Genomic DNA, 18,988 nt, shown 5'->3' on the forward strand with positions numbered 1-18,988 from the left:
GGTGTGGCTTGTGGGAGGAGAATGCTAGCAACCAGGGCCCCCCCAGAGAGAGGGAAGCACTCAGGTATGTGGGAGGGGGACAGGGTATAGCTTTAGGGGTTGAATGGTGGGTGCAGTATGTCCCTCCTCTCCCCAATCTTTGTCCATCCCCCTTCCCATCATGAGATTGGGGGGTTCCCAGCCCATCTCCCCCTCCTGCACTAGCAGGGGAATGAAGAGCCTTCCCAGAATTCCCCTCAGCTTCACCCAACCCCACCTGGCTGGCTCAGGGGGGCAAGGAATAGGACATGGGGCCTTTCCCCTCACAGGGGCGCTGGCTCTGACCAGCCCTGGGGCAGGGGACTAGCTGGCTCCAGCGCTGGGACTCAGGGCCTTGCCCCTGTGGGGGGCACTGGCTCTACCCCACCCCACCCCAGCATTTCAGAGCTGCTGTTTCCCTGGGTCCCAGCCCACCCGGCCTCTCTCCCCGAGCTGGACGGGCACCAGCACATTCCTGTGCCAGCTGAACCTTCCCTCGAGCTGGGGGCGGCTGGCACCAGGAGCGACATCTCCCATCCTCTCCCCCCCAGAGGGCGGGGGGGGGGGTCGTTCAGCGGGGGGGGGGTCAGCACAGCCTGAAAGCCAGGCACACAGCCCCCCTCACCCCAACTCTAGGCCTGTTTGCTCATATACTAAGCCCCTTGTTCCCACACCACACTCCCAGGGGGGGCTCTAACCTCTAGACCCCACGCCCCTGAGTTGCTGCCCTCCCCCCAACAGGCTGTTCCCCCTTCAAAGCTCTGGGCAGGGGGAGGGATTCCTCACCTCCAGGCAGCTTTGTAATGGAGCAGGGAAACAGCTACCAAATTCCCCACCCTCGAAATAAACCCATTTCTCTGCTGCTGAGATGCAGCCACCTCTGGGGCAGGGCAGGTGCCTAACACTGTGGAAAGAGCACCCCCTCCTGAGCACCCACCCACCATGCAGCACAGTGCCCCCGCCTGCAGCTGGCAAGAGCGCCCCCCATCACTTTCCACCCAGCCGAGGGCAAAGCCCTGGTCACCCTGGGCCCATTCAGACCCTGCCAATGCCTCACTTAACAGCATGGGCTTGGTCTGACCCGCTGCCCGGGGAACCTGGGGAACTGCCCGCCACATTATCCTGAGGTTAAAACCCAAGCAGGGGACAGAGGAGCCACAACTCCTGGGTTTCATGCCTCCCCTCCCAGAACCAGAGGGTTAGAGCAGCAGGGGCTGGGAGCCAGGACCCCCAGGTTCCATTCCCAGCTCTGGCAGGGGAGTGGGGTCTGGTGGGTCAGAGCAGGGGGAAGGGGAGGGGATGCTACTTCCCAGGGCGGCCCTCCCAGTTATCAGCCAGTCACTTCCCTCCACTCCAGCACCGTCCCGTCAGCAGCTACAACCCGTAGAAGATCGGGCCTGGAGCAGATGGAGAGACGCATTTGAAAGCGCCAATGGGTGAGGGGGCAAAGGGAGCGGACAAACCAGTCCCTGCGGCTGGCTCGAGACAGATCCCCACTCCAGGGAGCACCGCAGGCCATTGCTACGTACAAAAAAAACCTCAGATACTTTATTCATCATATATAAAAACAAGCAGATGCTATGAAAAATATCCAAGGACTATGTAGGACACATGCAAAGGTTAAAACTAGGCAACCCAACTTCCACCCTCCTCTAGAGGCAGAGGCTAGGCTTGGGGTGCTCTATTTGACCTCCCCCCCAAAGACAACCCTCTAATTTCCAGCGATCAGCTCTTCGACGGGGCAGGGCCTTGAGCTGGGTGGCATCAGGAGACGTTCTGGGCCTAAGGAGGGGAGAACGGGGCTGGAGAGGAGCCGGGTTGGGGTGTGAGACGACCCACATCTGAGGGGAGAAGAGCTGGAAGGCAGCAGGATGCTGGTGGACCGTGTGGGCTGAGGACCATTGCAGCGTGGTGGGGCCCAGAAGCTAAGGTGAAGCCACCACAAATGGCAGAGACCCTGGGTCTAGCAGCTTAGCTTCCGTCTTCCCTCCACGCTGCAGACGCGGTCCCAGCACCCATCCAGCAAGCTTTGCACCCGGGAGTCTGCTGCAGGGATGGGGCCCCACCCCCTGCCCACCCCCACCAAGAGGCCCCAGGCTGCCCGCCCCTCAGACGTAGTTCTTGCTGGGGTAGTCACTGCGGGGCTGGGAGGCGGCAGCCGTGTAACGGGCACTGTAGTTGGTGTTCTTCTCGGGACAGGTGCAGCAGAGGAGGGCGCCCCCCAGAACCAGCAGGGCCGCGGCGGCCCAGCCGATGTAGAGCGAGGCCCCCAGCTCCCGCTTCTGGGCTTCGGACACCAGCGGGTTGTAGAAGTCCCGGATGATGGTGTTGGCCGACCAGCACACGGGGATGAGGCAGAGGATGCCAGAGACCACGAAGACGGCGCCAGAGACGATCATGATCCGTGCCTTGGTGCCCTCGTCCTCCACGCAGTTGGTGCACTTGGCGCCCACGATGCTCACCAGCAAGGCCAGCAGGGCCAGCAGCACCGAGATGACCAAGAGGGCACGGGCGGCCTGCAGGTCCTGGGGCAGCGCCAGCATGGAGTCATAGACCTTGCACTGCATCTGGCCCGTGCTCTGCACGATGCAGTTCATCCACAGGCCCTCCCAGATGGTCTGCGCCGTCACGATGTTGTTGCCGATGAAGGCCGTCACCTTCCACATGGGCAGGGCACAGGAGATGATGGAGCCCAGCCAGCCCACCACCGAGAGCGCCATGCCCAAGATCTGGAGACCGGCTGAAGCCATGATTGGGTGGGAAGGCGCCTGCCGGGAAAGAGAGAGAGGGGGCGGGGAGGAGGTAAGAAGAACTCAACATGGGGGGAGGGGGCCTAGGAGGTCTGCGGGGATCTGGCCCCACAGCATTCAAGAGACCCTACTTTGCAATTTCACCCTCCCCTCCGTGGGTCTTTGGGCTGGACCCTCGTGTGAAGCGGATACTGAAGGACCTTCAGTTGGACCAGCCAGGAAGGGCAGCAGCCCCCATAACTCCTGAAGGTGTCTCGGCTTACCTGCCCCCACCTGGGGCAGGATCACCCCCAACGTTGCCCTCACCCACCCCCCATGTCCCACTGGAAGGGGCTTGCACCCCTTCAAGATTTCCCCCTCCCACAATGGCTGCCCTGAAGTGACCCCAAGATGGGGGATTGGGGGTGCGTGGCAATGGGGGCAGGGGAACATCTCCGGCCCACGCCTGCCCCTAGTCCGGTTCTCCTTCCCCTCCTTGGCCATTCCTCAGTGAGTCACCACCTGGCCCGGATCCCCACCTCCATCAACTCGTGGCAATTTCCCTCCGAAACTTGGCTTCTACAACCCAACTGGCTCCCGCCGCGGGGACCATCCTGCCCCAGGGTGGGATGGGGCATCTCGGTGTCCCACTGCCTTGATCCCACCCCGGGCTTCCCCCCTCCCGGCCTGAGCCTCATCAGCCCGGGTTCCCCCACCCCCAGCGGGGGCAGGGAGAGTCAAGGCGCGCAAGCGCCCCCCAGGGCCAGCTGCGTCTGCGCCCCAGGCTCGGGGCTGAGCAAGGCTTTTGAGGGGGGCCCCCCCATCTGCTGGCAGCGTGGAGCGTGTGAAGGGGAAGTGCTTAGACGTGACCCCAAGGGGGAGATGCAGCCGTGGGGGGCACCAGACGGGGGGGAGAGATGGGGCCGGATGGGGCAGCCCCGTCTTGGGCCCTTCTCACCCCCGCAGTTGGCTTCGACAGAAACTCGCCCAGCCCCCGCGCATACCTCTGGCTTAGCGGGGGGGGGGGGGGGCTGGCCCACAACTCCTGCCAGGCCAGGCCCCCCCCCCCCCCCCCGGGCACGTGCCTGGGTTAGCTCCGCTGCGGGGGTGAGCCGCACCCTGGGCTGGCTGGGTTAGCCCGTGGCTACCCAGGGGACAAGAGAGACAAGCCCAACCCGGAGGCAAGGCCCCCCCCCCGCCACGGTACGGAGCTGGGGAGCGGCTCCCACACGGGGGCGGGGTGTGAGGGGTCCCAGGACCCCGCAGCAGGGTTTCCACAAGCACCCGGACGCCTGGGTTCCATCCCAGCTCCCGGGGTGGGGTGGGGAGGGGAAGGAGGGGAGTCGGGGGTGGGAGCCAGGACTCCTGGGTTCTCTCCCAGCTCTGGGAGGGGAGTGCGGTCTGGTGGGTGAGAGCTGGGGGTGGGCGCCTGGACTCCTGGGTTCTCTCTGCATTTGTTTCAGCCCCTCGCAAGGCTCCTTTCCAAACCGCCCCCGGCACCAGCCCAGGGGCTCAAGAACAGGTAAAAACCCAGAGCCAGGTGTGTGTGTGTGGGGGAGACAAATCAGCTCCTGCCCCCGCCCCCAGCCCAGTGATCACCCGTTCCCCCTCGCCCCCGCCTCGGGCCCGGCCAGCCCCCGGGGACAAAGACCCTCCCCTGTTCTCACCTCAGCCCCATTGTCCGCAGGTTTCTGTGAAACTCCCCCCCCGCTGGGCAGGCAGTTTCAGATGAAACGGAGGAGGGGGGAGGGGAGCAGCGCGATCCCAGCCTTCCCCGTCCCCCATCCCCGAGAGCGGCCCCTTTGTCCCACAGCCGCGCCGCACACGTGGGGCTGGTTGGGCGCGGGGGGTGGGCATTGCCAGCCCCGCGGGTCTCTGTGCCCCCGGCCACAAACAGCAGCTCAGGCTCAAGCCCCGGTGTAGGGGGAAAGAATCTGGACGTTTTAAGCAGGGGAAACTGAGGCACGGGAGACTGCTTGGTGCACACAGGTGGAGTAGAACCCAGGAATCCTAACGCCTGCTTCGCCCAAGGTCCCACAAACACACACTGCTCGGCCAGAGCATGAAATAGGAGTCCTGCCCCCCCCACCCACTAGCCCCCACTCCCATTTCAGGTCGGGGGGAGAACCCAGGAATCCTGGCTCCCAGCCCCCCCGCTCTACCCATTAGCCCCCACTCCCCTCCCAGAGCTGGGGAAGAGAACCCAGGAGTCCTGGCTCCCAGCCCCCCCGCTCTACCCATTAGCCCCCACTCCCCTCCCCGAGCTGGGGAGAGAACCCAGGAGTCCCGGCTCCCAGCCCCCACACTCACTAACCTGTCTCTCCGCAGTAACTCTCGCCAAGATCTGGCTCCCCCCCAAGCCCCAGCACACGGGCTCCGTGCCACAGTCTCGCAAATTGCAATAACAAGCAGCGGGCAGGCACCTCCCTGGGGGGTTAAATACCGACCTCCCCCCGCCGCCCACTCCCCGTGACATCACCCCCAGGTGAAACTCAGTCCACTTAGCACTGGCCGGATAATTCCCCCGCCCCTGTAAACAAAGAGCCAGCCCCTCTCCTTGCAACTGGCTCAAACTAACCACAGCCCTGGGGCAACAGCTTGGGGGAGGGGAGGCCGGACTCCTGGGTTCTCTCCCTGGCTCTGGGAGGGGAGTGGGGGCTAGTGGTCAGAGCAGGGGGGCTGGGAGCCAGGAGTTCTGGATTGTAATTTCTCTCACTTCCCTTTCTTCCCTCAGGTTGAGTCACGGTCTGGCCAGTTTCACTTCAGTTTCTGGTGAATTTCATCACTCCTGTTTCATGCACCATTCTTTGCCATAAGCAGGGGCTCAGGGAAGAGGGGTATCAGAGCGGGGACTCATCCAGGAGCTAAGGGGGAAGGGAGCAAAGGGGGGGTGGTTCGTCCCAGGAGGGGGGTAGAACCCAGGCATCCCAGCCCCGCCCCCTCTAACCCACTAGAGCCCCCCTTCCCTCGCTGAGGAGAGACCCCAGGAGTCCTGGCTCCCAGGCCCCACGCTCTGACTCACTAGACCCCACTCCCCTCCCAGAGCTGGGGATAGAACCCAGGAGTCCTGGTTCCCAACCCCCCTGCTCTAACCCACTAGACCCCGCACCCCAACCAGAGCCAGGGATGGAACCCAGGAGTCCTGGCTCCTGGCCCTTTCTTGTCAATGTACCAGCCAGGGTGTGTTCTATGGGAGACCCAAGACAACAGCACCCCTCTGTGGCCAGAAGGGGAATTGATATCGGGGCGGGGTGGGGGGCAGGGTACAGGGGTGGGGTGTGAGCTCCCCTAGCCCCACAGTGACCCTACAATAACAGGGGCTGTGGTGGATGCCCCATCACTGTCAAGTTTGATCTCAAGATGGGAGGTTTTGCTGAACGCTCTGCTCTGGCTCAAGCAGGAAAACTCCGGGCCCCCCTGGGTCCTGCAGGTGCCATCAGCTGATCTGAGGTGGGGTCCCCCCTGAACTGAGAATCTGTGGCTCTGGGTCATTTGGGTTTGAGTTCCTGTGAGTTTATTATTTAAAAAAAAAATCCCCAAACATTTAAAGAGCTGGGACTTGGGAAAAAATCACCTCCATGTTCCTGTTCAAAACTCCCTTTTGGCTCCAAGGAGCCTGTGATTTTATCTGGAAAAAATCCCAAACCAACCGGAATCAAAGCAAACCAGCTCCCGTGTTTGACTTGATGGGTCACAATTTCCGATCATTTTGTCTGCAAAAAATGAAAAACTTTTTTCAAAATCTCAGTCCAGCAAAGATATGAGTTTTCGTTGGCAACCATTTTCCCCATTTGGAACTTTCCTTTAACTGTCCTGAAAGCGACGCAAAACCGTGTACAAAATCCCAATTCAAAGCAAACATTTTGGTTTTTGTTTTTTGGTTTGCAACCCCTTTGCGTTTAAAAACGTCCTGTCATTGTACTTTAAACTCATTTCAGAAACGTTTTGAAAAAGCTGGACATCAAACCGGAACATTTTGACGGGGTTTTGTTTTAGGGTTTGATTCAACATGACTTCAGATCAATAATTTCCTTTTATTTCGTTTTGGGGGGGAAAAAACCCCAGTGGTTTTGAAGAGCTCGGGATCAACAGAAAACGTTTCATTGAACCCCAAACAAATCTTTTTTGACTTTTTTGATTTGCTGAAACATTTTCATTTACTGCACCACGTGAAATAGTTTGGTTCCCAATATTTCAAAATTGCCAGTGAACCAAAATATCCCTGATTCTTGCTGGCTCTTGGTAGCTCAGTGATCTCTCAGGCCCAGTTCCTCCGAGGTATTTAGCTGATCTGGAGCTCAGCATATCCGATCATTGCAAGAGCTCTGACTTATTCGGGGCCTGCATCCAACTGTCTGTGCAGTGCTCAGCCTGGACTCTCCGGCTGGGAAGCTCAGCCCTTAAAGGCACAATTGTCCCCACAGCAGCATGAGAAGATGTGAAGTCTAGCTAGGGCCAGTGGGTTCTTTGGGTGAATGGAAAGAGATGATGGTTGGGTGGGTGACATGCCAGTTTTTCACCCAGAGTATTTTCCTCCCAGCTGTTCACCAGGCATCTGAGTCCACTGCAGGTTGCCAGAAATGGGAGGGGGAAGCTGAAGGAATCCAACAGCAACTGGGATTCACGTTCAAAGAGAGTCATGGGCAAAGGGCAGCTGCTCATGGCTACAGAAGGAAATCTGTGCAAACGCAGGGGGCTCCTGGACTACAACTCCTACAATGCAACAGGCTCCAGCCCAGGGTGTGCTGGGAAATGTAGTTCCTACACGATCCCCCTCTACCTGCACCCCAAGACTTAATGTATTTCCAGTGAGCTCATGGGCCAGGTGAACTACAACTCCTGTCATGCTCCTGTAGGGCCAGTGGTTTTCAAACGGCGGGTTGTGCCCCGGAAGTGACCAGCAGCAGGTCCGGCTCCTAGGAGGGAGGGCCATGGGGCTCCGCGTGCTGCCTCCGCCCCCAGCACTGGCTCTGCACTCCCATTGGCCAGTTCCCAGCCAATGGGAGATGGGGGAGGCGGTGCCTGTGGGGGAGGGCCACGTGGAGCCACTTACACGCCTCCGCTTAGGAGCCGGACCTGCTGCTGGCCGCTTTTGGGGTGCAGCGCGGTCTGTGGTGCCAGGACAGGCAGGAAGCCTGCGTCTGCACCCACGCTGCCCCGCTGACTGGGAGCTGCCCGAGGTAAGCCCGTGCCCCAATCCCCTGCCCCAGCCCTGAGCCCCCCCCAACCCGGAGCCCCCTCCTGCACCCCAAACCCCTCATCCCCGGCTTCATCCCAGAGCCTGCACCCCCAGCCCAGAGCCCTGACCCCAACCCCCTGCCCCAGCTCAAATCCCCCTCCCACCCTGAACCCCTCATTCCTGCCTGCAGCCCTCACCCCCGCACCCCAACCCTCTGCTCCAGCCCAGCGCCCCTCCCACACCCCAAACCCTTCATCCCCAGCTCCGTTGAGTAGTGGGCATCGACAATTTTCTTCAACTGGGTTGCCAAAAAAAAAGTTTGAGAACCCCTGCTGTAGGTGACAAGCCAGAATTCTGCTGGCAGCTAAGCTTGTGTATACATCCAGCTGTGTTCATCAGCAGATCCTTTCATGCTCTGCCAGGTCTGGCCGAGGTTCGTTTATATAAGGTATTTTACACACCGGCCCCCTAGCAACCGAACGGTAAAATACACTGCTGTGTGCGGAGTTGGTGTAGGTGTGTTGCTCCCAGGACCTTAGAGAAACCGGGTGGATGAGGTGCCTCGCCTACATTATCTGTATAATGGTTTAACTTTCCATGCCGTCTCCCCCTTTAAGTTCTGCATTCCTGCCATTTACGATATTTACACCATGGTAAGCGTCTCTGAATCGTATTGATTTGCTAATTCTATGATCTGAACGCATAACACCTGGGTCCTCTGGCTGGCCACTAGCTGCCGGACATGGTCGGGTTGGAATCCCTGAGTCTTCTCCTTGTTCTGCATCCGCCATCTGTAGAGTTTGCTCTGTTGATTGTTCTTTCTGAGGAACAAACTGTAGATATCAATGGTTAAAACAAACAAAAAGAAGTATTTCTTCACACAATGCACCGTCAATCTGGGGAACTCCTTGCCAAAGGGTGTTGTGAAGGCCAAGACCATAACAGGGTTCAAAAAAGAACTAGATAAATTCATGGAGGATCGGTCCATCAATGGCTATAAGCCAGGATGGGCAGGGAGGGTGTTCCTAGCCTCTGTTTGCCAGGAGCTGGGAATGGGCGACAGAGAATGGATCACTTGATGATTGCCCTGTTCTGTTCATTCCCTCTAGGGCACCTGGCACTGGCCACTGTCGGAGGACAGGATACTGGGCTAGATGGACCCTTGGTCTGATCCAGTAGGGCCGTTCTTATGTTTCCGTTGAACTTTCTGGGGTCGGTCTCGATCACCTCCAATCTGGGTGCCAAACTATTTTTCTTCACAACAGCTGGAGTTGTCCATCTTTTTCCACCACCCAGTTTGACATGAACAGGGTCACGAGATTCTAGACTTGGCCATTCTCTGAGTGACACCTGTTGTAAAAGTGTCCTTAAGGTCAATTAGCCTTTTTCTCTGATTTGGCTACTCTCTCTTCACGTCTGGCTACGTTGGAGATTGATTCTTTCCCAAAGTTGGGCCATTAGTTCTGAATCTGATTGGTCTCCCCATCAGGAGTTGTGCTGGACTATAACAAGTAGCCTCTCCTGGTGATGGTCTGGAACTCAAAAGAGCAAGGACTGGATCTTCTTAGGTAACCCTGGTAAAGCACTGGAATGGGTTACCTAGGGATGTGGTGGAATCTCCTTCCTTAGAGGTTTTTAAGGTCAGGCTTGACAAAGCCCTGGCTGGGATGATTTAGTTGGGGTTGGTCCTGCTCTGAGCAGGGGATTGGATTAGATGACCTCCTGAGGTCCCTTCCAACCCTGATATTCTATGATTCTATGATTCCTGTTGTAGGATTTTCTTGGTTGTCTGACGGCTCTCTCAGCCGTTCTGTTCACTTGCGGGTCACGTGGGCTGTAGCAGTATGACCAAAATCGTATTTCATTTGGAATTTGGCTGCGGTTCCCCACCACCAGTTGTTCTGGAATGCAAAAGTGTGCTTCAATTTCTCAGGAACACTGGGACACGTCTTGGCTTTCAAGTCCACAATTTCTATGTATCTGGACAAATGGTCCACAGCCACCAGGTAATGATGTCCTCTGAATTCACATACATCTACAGCTAATCTCTTTGAAGGTCTTTGTGAGACAAGCTGGATGAGGTATTATTTGTTAATGGACCAACTTCTGTTGGTGGAAGAGACAAGCTTTCGAGCTTCACAGAGCTCTTTTTCGGGGCAGGGAAAAGTACTCAGCATGTGACAGCAAATAGAAGGGGGAACAGATTATTTAGCATAAGGAGTTAACACATATTGTACGGGACCATTCAAGGTAGAGTGGCCTGTTAATACCTCTGCAGTCACAGGACAAAGGAGGGTTAGCGGGTTACAGATTGTTGTAAGAAGCCATGAAGCCAGTGTCTCTGTCAAGACTGTGATTTTTAGTATCTAGCCAAGTTATGAATTTAAGTTCCCAGGCGCGTCTTTTGAAGGTGGGCCAGTTTCCTTTCAGGACAAGGCCTGACAGGTCAGATATGGAGCAATCGTTTTGTCTGTCCACACGTGACAGTGTGTTTTTGTCTTTTAGCATTTTCCTGGGTGAGTTCATTCAAGAGCATAGTGACTGGTTTCACCCCACATTGTTGCTATTGGGGCATTTAGTGCACTGGGTGAGGCACACCATGGGTTGTGATGGGCATGTATAGAACCCGTGGATCTTGAAAGGTGCGTTGGGGGGGTGCTGATCTTCGTAGCAGTAGTGATATGTCTGGAGGGTTTGCACCTGTTGTTCTGGCAGGGCCTGGTGCCGTTTTGAGTTGGTGGGTCCTGGCAGATGGGGAGCTTGCTTCTGATGAGTTTGGCCAGGTTGAAAAGTTGTTTGAAGGCCAGAACAGGAGGTTCGGAAAAAATTTCTTTCCGGACCGGGTCCCCATTGAGAATGGATTGTAGTTGTTTGATGATACTCCGTATGGGTAGGTGACAACTAGGGGCTTGCGGTCAGGGGGGGTTTTATTTCCATACTGAAAATAAAGCTCCGCGAACCAACTGAGCGGCGGCGAACCAGCTGAGCAGTGGGGAACAGCAGAGCAGCACACAGCAGGAGTTTGCCTGGGAGTTCGCCTGGAGTTAGCCCAGTGAGGCTTACGTCTTGCCAACTTCTCTGAGGAAGCTCATAGTAGGAAGGTGATATGGAAGGGGGGGGGGGGGGGGTTTCAGCTATTGTGACCTGCACTGGATGTGCCATGTTTGTCTTTCTTCCACAGGACAGAAGCGACTTTGTCTGTACAAAGTGCAAGCTAGTATCCATATTGGAAGAGAAGATTGAAGGTCTGGAGCAACAGATAACGACCCTGCGTTGCATACGAGAATCTGAGGATTTTCTGGACAAAAGTCAGGATATGCTTCTACGGGCACAAAGCTCTAAAGATTTAGAGCAGGTTGCACAGCGGAGCCAAGAGGCCAGTGAAGAAGCTTGGCAATATGTGACCTCCAGAAGAAGAAGGGGGAATGTCCGTGTTCCAGCAATGCGGACACAGGTAACTAACTGCTTTCATGTTCTCTCCACAGGTACCATTGCAGAGAGTGGACCAGATGATACGTCTGGGGGGAGAAAGCAGAAGGAGACTCCGCTGGTTGGAAGGCATGAGATGCGCTGTCCTGAGGTTGGGGGCTCCACGACCACCACTCCCAAGAGAAGAAGGCGGGTGGTGGTGGTTGGGGACTCTCTCCTTCGGGGGACTGAGTCATCTATCTGCTGCCCTGACCGGAAAAACCGAGAAGTCTGCTGCTTGCCAGGGGCTAAGATTCGCGATGTGACGGAGAGACTGCCGAGACTCATCAAGACCTCGGATCGCTACCCCTTCCTGCTTCTCCACGTGGGCACCAATGATACTGCCAAGAATGACCTTGAGCGGATCACTGCAGACTACGTGGCTCTGGGAAGAAGGATAAAGGAGTTTGAGGTGCAAGTGGTGTTCTCGTCCATCCTCCCCATGGAAGAAAAAGGCCTGGGTAGGGACCGTCGAATCGTGGAAGTCAACGAATGGCTACGCAGGTGGTGTCGGAGAGAAGGCTTTGGATTCTTTGACTTTGGGATGGTGTTCCATGAAGGAGGAGTGCTGGGTAGAGACGGGCTCCACCTTACGAAGAGAGGGAAGAGCATCTTTGCGAGCAGGCTGGCTAACCTAGTGAGGAGGGCTTTAAACTAGGTTCACCGGGGGAAGGAGACCAAAGCCCTGAGGTAAGTGGGAAAGCAGGATACCAGGAGGAAGCACAGGCAGGAATGTCTGTGAGGGGAGGGCTCCTGCCTCATACTGAGAATGAGGGGCGATCAGCAGGTTATCTCAAGTGCTTATATACAAATGCACAAAGCCTTGGAAACAAGCAGGGAGAACTGGAAGTCCTGGCAAAGTCAAGGACTTATGACGTGATTGGAATAACAGAGACTTGGTGGGATAACTCACATGACTGGAGTACTGTCATGGATGGATATAAGCTGTTCAGGAAGGACAGGCAGGGCAGAAAAGGTGGGGGAGTAGCACTGTATGTAAGGGAGCAGTATGACTGCTCAGAGCTCCGGTATGAAACTGCAGAAAAACCTGAGTGTCTCTGGATTAAGTTTAGAAGTGTAAGCAACAAGAGTGATGTAGTGGTGGGAGTCTGCTATAGACCACCAGACCAGAGGGATGAGGTGGATAAGGGTTTCTTCTGGCAACTCGCAGAAGCTACTAGATCGCACGCCCTCGTTCTCATGGGTGACTTTAATCTTCCTGATATCTGCTGGGAGAGCAATACAGCGGTGCATAGACAATCCAGGAAGTTTTTGGAAAATGTAGGGGACAATTTCCTGGTGCAAGTGCTAGAGGAGCCAACTGGGGGGGAGCTTTTCTTGACCTGCTGCTCACAAACCGGGAAGAATTAGTGGGGGAAGCAAAAGTGGATAGGAATCTGGGAGGCAGTGACCATGAGTTGGTTGAGTTCAGGATCCTGACACAGGGAAGAAAGGTAAGCAGCAGGATATGAACCCTGGACTTCAGGAAAGCAGACTTCGACTCCCTCAGGGAACGGATGGGTAGGATCCCCTGGGGGACTAACATGAAGGGGAAAGGAGTCCAGGAGAGCTGGCTGTATTTCAAGGAATCCCTATTGAGGTTACAGGGACAAACCATCCCGATGAGTCGAAAGAATAGTAAATATGGCAGGCGACCAGCTTGGCTTAATGGTGAAATCCTAGCGGATCTTAAACATAAAAAAGAAGCTTACAAGAAGTGGAAGGTTGGACATATGACCAGGGATGAGTATAAAAATATTGCTCGGGCATGTAGGAATGAAATCAGGAGGGCCAAATCGCACCTGGAGCTGCAGCTAGCAAGAGATGTCAAGAGTAACAAGAAGGGGTTTCTTCAGGTATGTTGGCAACAAGAAGAAAGCCAAGGAAAGTGTGGGCCCCTTACTGAATGAGGGAGGCAACCTAGTGACAGAGGATGTGGAAAAAGCTAATGTGCTCAATGCTTTTTTTGCCTCTGTTTTCACAAACAAGGTCAGCTCCCAGACTGCTGCGCTGGGCATCACAGCATGGGGAGTAGATAGCCAGCCCTCTGTGGAGAAAGAGTTGGTTAGGGACTATTTAGAAAAGCTGGACGTGCACAAGTCCATGGGGCCGGACGCGTTGCATCCGAGAGTGCTAAAGGAATTGGCGGCTGTGATTGCAGAGCCATTGGCCATTATCTTTGAAAACTCGTGGCGAACGGGGGAAGTCCCGGATGACTGGAAAAAGGCTAATGTAGTGCCAATCTTTAAAAAAGGGAAGAAGGAGGATCCTGGGAACTACAGGCCAGTCAGCCTCACCTCAGTCCCCGGAAAAATCATGGAGCAGGTCCTCAAGGAATCAATCCTGAAGCACTTACATGAGAGGAAAGTGATCAGGAACAGTCAGCATGGATTCACCAAGGGAAGGTCATACCTGACTAATCTAATCGCCTTCTATGATGAGATTACTGGTTCTGTGGATGAAGGGAAAGCAGTGGATGTATTGTTTCTTGACTTTAGCAAAGCTTTTGACACGGTCTCCCACAGTATTCTTGTCAGCAAGTTAAAGAAGTATGGGCTGGATGAATGCACTATAAGGTGGGTAGAAAGCTGGCTAGATTGTCGGGCTCAACGGGTAGTGATCAATGGCTCCATGTCTAGTTGGCAGCCGGTGTCAAGTGGAGTGCCCCAGGGGTCGGTCCTGGGGCCGATTTTGTTCAATATCTTCATAAATGATCTGGAGGATGGTGTGGATTGCACTCTCAGCAAATTTGCGGATGATACTAAACTAGGAGGAGTGGTAGATATGCTGGAGGGCAGGGATAGGATCCAGAGGGACCTAGACAAATTGGAGGATTGGGCCAAAAGAAATCTGATGAGGTTCAATAAGGATAAGTGCAGGGTCCTGCACTTAGGACGGAAGAACCCAATGCACAGCTACAGACTAGGGACCGAATGGCTCGGCAGCAGTTCTGCGGAAAAGGACCTAGGGGTGACAGTGGACGAGAAGCTGGATATGAGTCAACAGTGTGCCCTTGTTGCCAAGAAGGCCAATGGCATTTTGGGATGTATAAGTAGGGGCATAGCGAGCAGATCGAGGGACGTGATCGTTCCCCTCTAATCGACATTGGTGAGGCCTCATCTGGAGTACTGTGTCCAGTTTTGGGCCCCATACTACAAGAAGGACGTGGATAAATTGGAGAGAGTCCAGTGAAGGGCAACAAAAATGATTAGGGGTCTGGAACAGATGACTTATGAGTAGAGGCTGAGGGAACTGGGATTGTTTAGTCTGCAGAAGAGAAGAATGAGGGGGGATTTGATAGCTGCTTTCAACTACCTGAGAGGTGGTTCCAGAGAGGATGGTTCTAGACTATTCTCAGTGGTAGAAGAGGACAGGACAAGGAGTAATGGTCTCAAGTTGCAGTGGGGGAGGTTTAGGTTGGATATTAGGAAAAACTTTTTCACTAGGAGGGTGGTGAAACACTGGAATGCGTTACCTAGGGAGGTGGTAGAATCTCCTTCCTTAGAAGTTTTTAAGGTCAGGCTTGACAAAGCCCTGGCTGGGATGATTTAATTGGGGATTGGTCCTGCTTTGAGCAGGGGGTTGGACTAGATGACCTCCTGAGGTCCCTTCCAACCCTGATATTCTATGATTCTATGAAGCAGGTTCTCTCAGAGTATTTGGGGGGCCTGCTCCATGATGCGATCTACTTCTCTCATGCAGTGTCCTTGTTTGGTGAAGGCACTTTCAAGTGTGTTAAGGTGGGTGTCCTGGACTTTCTCCTCGGAATATATTCTGTGGTATCTGAGGCCTTGGCTGTTGAGAACAGATTTCTAGGTGTGTTTGGGGTGGTTACTGGATCTATGAAGGTAGGTGTTGGGATCTGTGGGTTTCTTATATATAGTTAGCTAGCCAGTCGAGTTCCATGGCTGAAGCTGAGTGTGGTGTCCAAGAAGTTGATGATGGCATGGGAGTGTCCCACAGCAAGTTGAATGGATGGGTGGGGGTTGTTCAAGTTGTGGTGGAAATCTATGGGGGAGTTTAGGTCATCTGTGCAGAGTAGGACAATATCATCGATGTATCTCAGGTGTATCATTCGTTTTGTGATGCACTGGTTCAGAAATTCTTTGAGGTGGCCCAAGAAGAGGTTGGCATATTGGGAAGCTGTCCTAGTAGCCACGGCTGTTCCCACGGTTTGGACAAAGTGTTCCGGGTGAGGATGAAACAGAGGAGTTTGGTGATGTGCTCAGGGTGCAGATCTGAGGACTGTCCCATTGTCTTGTAGATATTTGAGGCAGGTGGCGATGCCCTCATTGTGAGGGGTGTTGGTGTGTAAGGAAGTGACATCCATGGTGTTCTTCTGAGGGAGGCTGCTGATGCTGCAGAGTTTGTGGTGGAAGTCAGCTGTGTCCTGGAGGAAGCCGGCCCTTTGTGTGGTGAGTGGTTTGAGGATGGTTTCAATGACTCCCGATATTCCTTCTGTAAGAGTGCCATGGGCAGATACGATGGGTCTGCCTGGGTTCCCTTGTTTCTGTATCTTGGGAAGCAGGTAGTTGGTCCCTGGGGTGGGTTCTTGAGAGATGACCTTGTAGAGTTTCTCTTGGAGTGGTTTGGGGAAGGATTGGATGATATCCTTACATTCCTGGATGAACTGTGACATGGGGTCTTCTTTGAGTTCTTTATAGTAGGCGGTGTCGGAGAGTTTGTCATTTGGCCTTGATTGACTCATCACAGTTGAGGACTATGATGGTGCCCACTTTGTTAGCAGGTTTGATCACTATCTGGTGATTGGATTTCAGGGACTGCATAGCTGCCCTCCTGGAGGTGGAGAGATTGTGCTGGATGTGATGTCTGTTAAGGATCTCACAGTCAATTGTTTCCCTGAAGCAATCAACGTAATGATCAAGAGTGTGCTATCGTCCGTTGTGGGGTGTCCCGTCAGACCATTCTTTTTGCTTATGACTGTTGGTGGGGACGTGGTAATTGGGGGTTGTATCATCAGTGTTGTGAAATAATTCCTTGAGGCGGAGTCGGCGGAAGAATTTTTCTAGTTCTCCACGTTAGTATGGTATCAGGTGCTGTGGTGGGGCAGAAGGTCAGTCCCCTTAGGGAGTAAAGGTAACTCAGCTCTAGTTAGGGGCAGTCTTGATAAACTGATGATGTCGGGGTGTCTTTTAGTGGCCCTGTGGTGGGTCCTGGTGCCACGGTCTCTCCCAGAGGTGGTGTTCTGTGGGCTGGAGTTGGCTCCACATTTTGTTTTTGTGTTGGATGGCTGTTGTCCGTTTTTTTTTTTTTTTTTTTTGATAGGTGTTTTGGGTTTCTTGCGTGATTTTCAGGTAAGTTTCCAGGTTGTTTTCTCTTCCAGTGCGCGGGAGCATGGGATGACTTTTTGTTTGAGGTGGGACAGTCCCTTCTGGAGCATGGGGGTGTGCAGTAAGTGGTTCCTCAATTTTTCTGCAGAGCTGTTCAGTGCATTTGGAGTGGTATGCCGTGGTCAGAGGGTTATAGCAAGCGAGACCTCTGGGTATGACGTGTTGTTTCTTGCCTTTGCTTAGGAAGCAGACGTTGCTGTGTGGTAGAGGTGCGGTTACTGAATCTTTGCATCCTGTTCGTCTGTTAGTTCTGCAATGTTCACATGCAAATACTTTATGTCCTTGCTGGTGCCTGGCCCGCCACACTGACTGCTTGGCTTATTCAAGGCATTTAGTTAATCCTGGATGTCCTTCATGGAGGAGGTTTAGGATTTCTCCTCTCCTTTTGTTTGGAATTACGATGCAATTGTCTTTAACCATGAGCCCATTTGACTTGCTTAACTGTCCATGCACCACAAGGTAGTCTCTGTTCACTTCTTTGGTGGTCTTTAGACACTTCGGCCAGCCGCCCCTAAAGTAACTTAGAACTTCCTGAAGTGGAGTGTCAGTCGAGGTTGCTTTTCATAGCTGGAGTAGTTTCCTTTCTCACGCTGGTCTGTATGTGTCCACAGCATCCATGTGTGCCTTTATGTCATCTTCGAGCTCACGAGTAGCTGAGTGCAACACTCAGCTCCTTGACAGAGTCTCAGTTACCACCAGATTTTTCTTAGGAACATATCTAGCAATTGGCTTAAATCACATTAAGCTTAGCAGTAGACTTTGGCATCTCAGCAGTGCTTGATCCCAATCTTTTCCATTAAGTGGTTTATGGTCCGTTATCAGTGTAAACAAATTGAGTCCACACAGCTATCTGTAGAAGTTCTCACGTGCCCATATGCTTCCCATGCACGCCTTCTCGATCTGTGCATATCGTTTTTCTGCTTCTGTGAGTGTGCAAGGGCAAAATGCAAGTGGCTTCCACTCCGAGTTGTTTTAGTGCAACAACACCCCACTTAGGCCACAGCTGATTCCATCTTTCTTTGTCTGCCCCCAAAACTCAATTTGGGGTAGGCGGAAAACACATTTTTCCTTGTTTAGCCTCAGTCCAGACTGACTAATCAGGGTTAGGACTTGGTTGAGGGTTTTGTTGCGGTCCTCCATTGAAGGTCCATATCTCAGAATATTGTCCATGCAGACGACAACTCTGTGTGTGCAGTTTGGCCATCTTTCCTTGGAAAATGTCAGGTAATCCCAAAAGATCATCTTAAAAAGCAGACTCTCCCTGAGGGTGCGGTAAATGTAGTCAGTTTAGCTCTTTCTTTGGCCACAGCAGGGGTTCTCAAATGGGGGGTCAGGACCTGTCAGGGGGTCACAAGGTTATTACGTGGGGGGTCGTGAGCTGTCAGCCTCCCCCCAAAACCCGCTTTGCTTCCAGCATTTATAATGGTGTTAAATTTCTAAAAAAGTGTTTTTAATTTATAAGGGGGTAGGGGTTGCTGTGTGAAAGGGGTCACCAGTAGAAAACTTTGAGTACCGCTGGGCTACTGAAATTTGCCAGAATCCACTCGAGGCGTCCAGCTTGGTGAATACTGTAGGTCCTTTCACTTTGGGGAGGAAATCATCCCCTGTTGGGAGGATAGATTTTGCTCTCACAACTGCTTCATTAAGTCTTTTAAGATCCACACAGATTCGTATTTTTCTTTATAACTGGTACCCCAGAGGCACAGCCTGCTGCTAGCTCAGAGATCTGCTAGATTAAGCCAGGCCGCTCCATTCTCTCTAACTCAAGTTCCACTTTATGCAGTAACGGGATAGGAATCCTGTGAGGTGTATGTACACGGTATGGTTCAGCATTGTCTCGTAAGGTGATTTGTATGGGGTGTCCTTTCAAAAGTCCAGTGTCACCAACAACGTTCCCTCTAACCTTTCACACCCGTGTGCGGAATGAATTTTATTATGTGCACTGGTATGGAGGCGATGTGTGCCTCCATACCGGTGCACATAAGACATTCAGGTGGCGGAGGTGGGGCTGAGGGGTTTGGAGGGTGGGAGGGGGCTCAAGGCTGGGGCAGAGGATTGGGGTGTGAGGGGGATGAAGGCTCTGGCTGGGGGTGCGGGCTCTGGGGTGGGGCCGGGGATGAGGGGGTTGGGCTGCAGTAGGGCTCCTTGGGGCTACTGTGGGAAGAGAGGGCCCCCCCCCCAGCTCTCTCTCCCTGCAGCAGCACCTGCGCTGGCAGGGAGAGGCGCCTCTCCCTGCCACGGCA

General features: G+C 54.1%; 1 protein-coding gene across 1 annotated transcript; it reads right to left on the reverse strand.

Annotated features, from left to right (window-relative positions):
* Window positions 1-1,606: 1,606 nt before the first annotated feature.
* On the reverse strand, window positions 1,607-5,162 carry LOC141988470 (claudin-4-like). The gene is made up of 2 exons (XM_074954270.1): window positions 5,062-5,162; window positions 1,607-2,786 (listed from the first exon to the last, which is right to left on the reverse strand). Exon 2 carries the CDS (start codon window positions 2,766-2,768, stop codon window positions 2,127-2,129), a length of 642 nt encoding a protein of 213 aa, XP_074810371.1. The 5' UTR covers window positions 2,769-2,786; window positions 5,062-5,162; the 3' UTR covers window positions 1,607-2,126.
* Between the last annotated feature and the right edge of the window lie 13,826 nt (window positions 5,163-18,988).

Source organism: Natator depressus, chromosome 6 (assembly GCF_965152275.1).
Source record: "Natator depressus isolate rNatDep1 chromosome 6, rNatDep2.hap1, whole genome shotgun sequence".
In the NCBI taxonomy this organism is placed as follows: Eukaryota; Metazoa; Chordata; order Testudines; family Cheloniidae; genus Natator; species Natator depressus.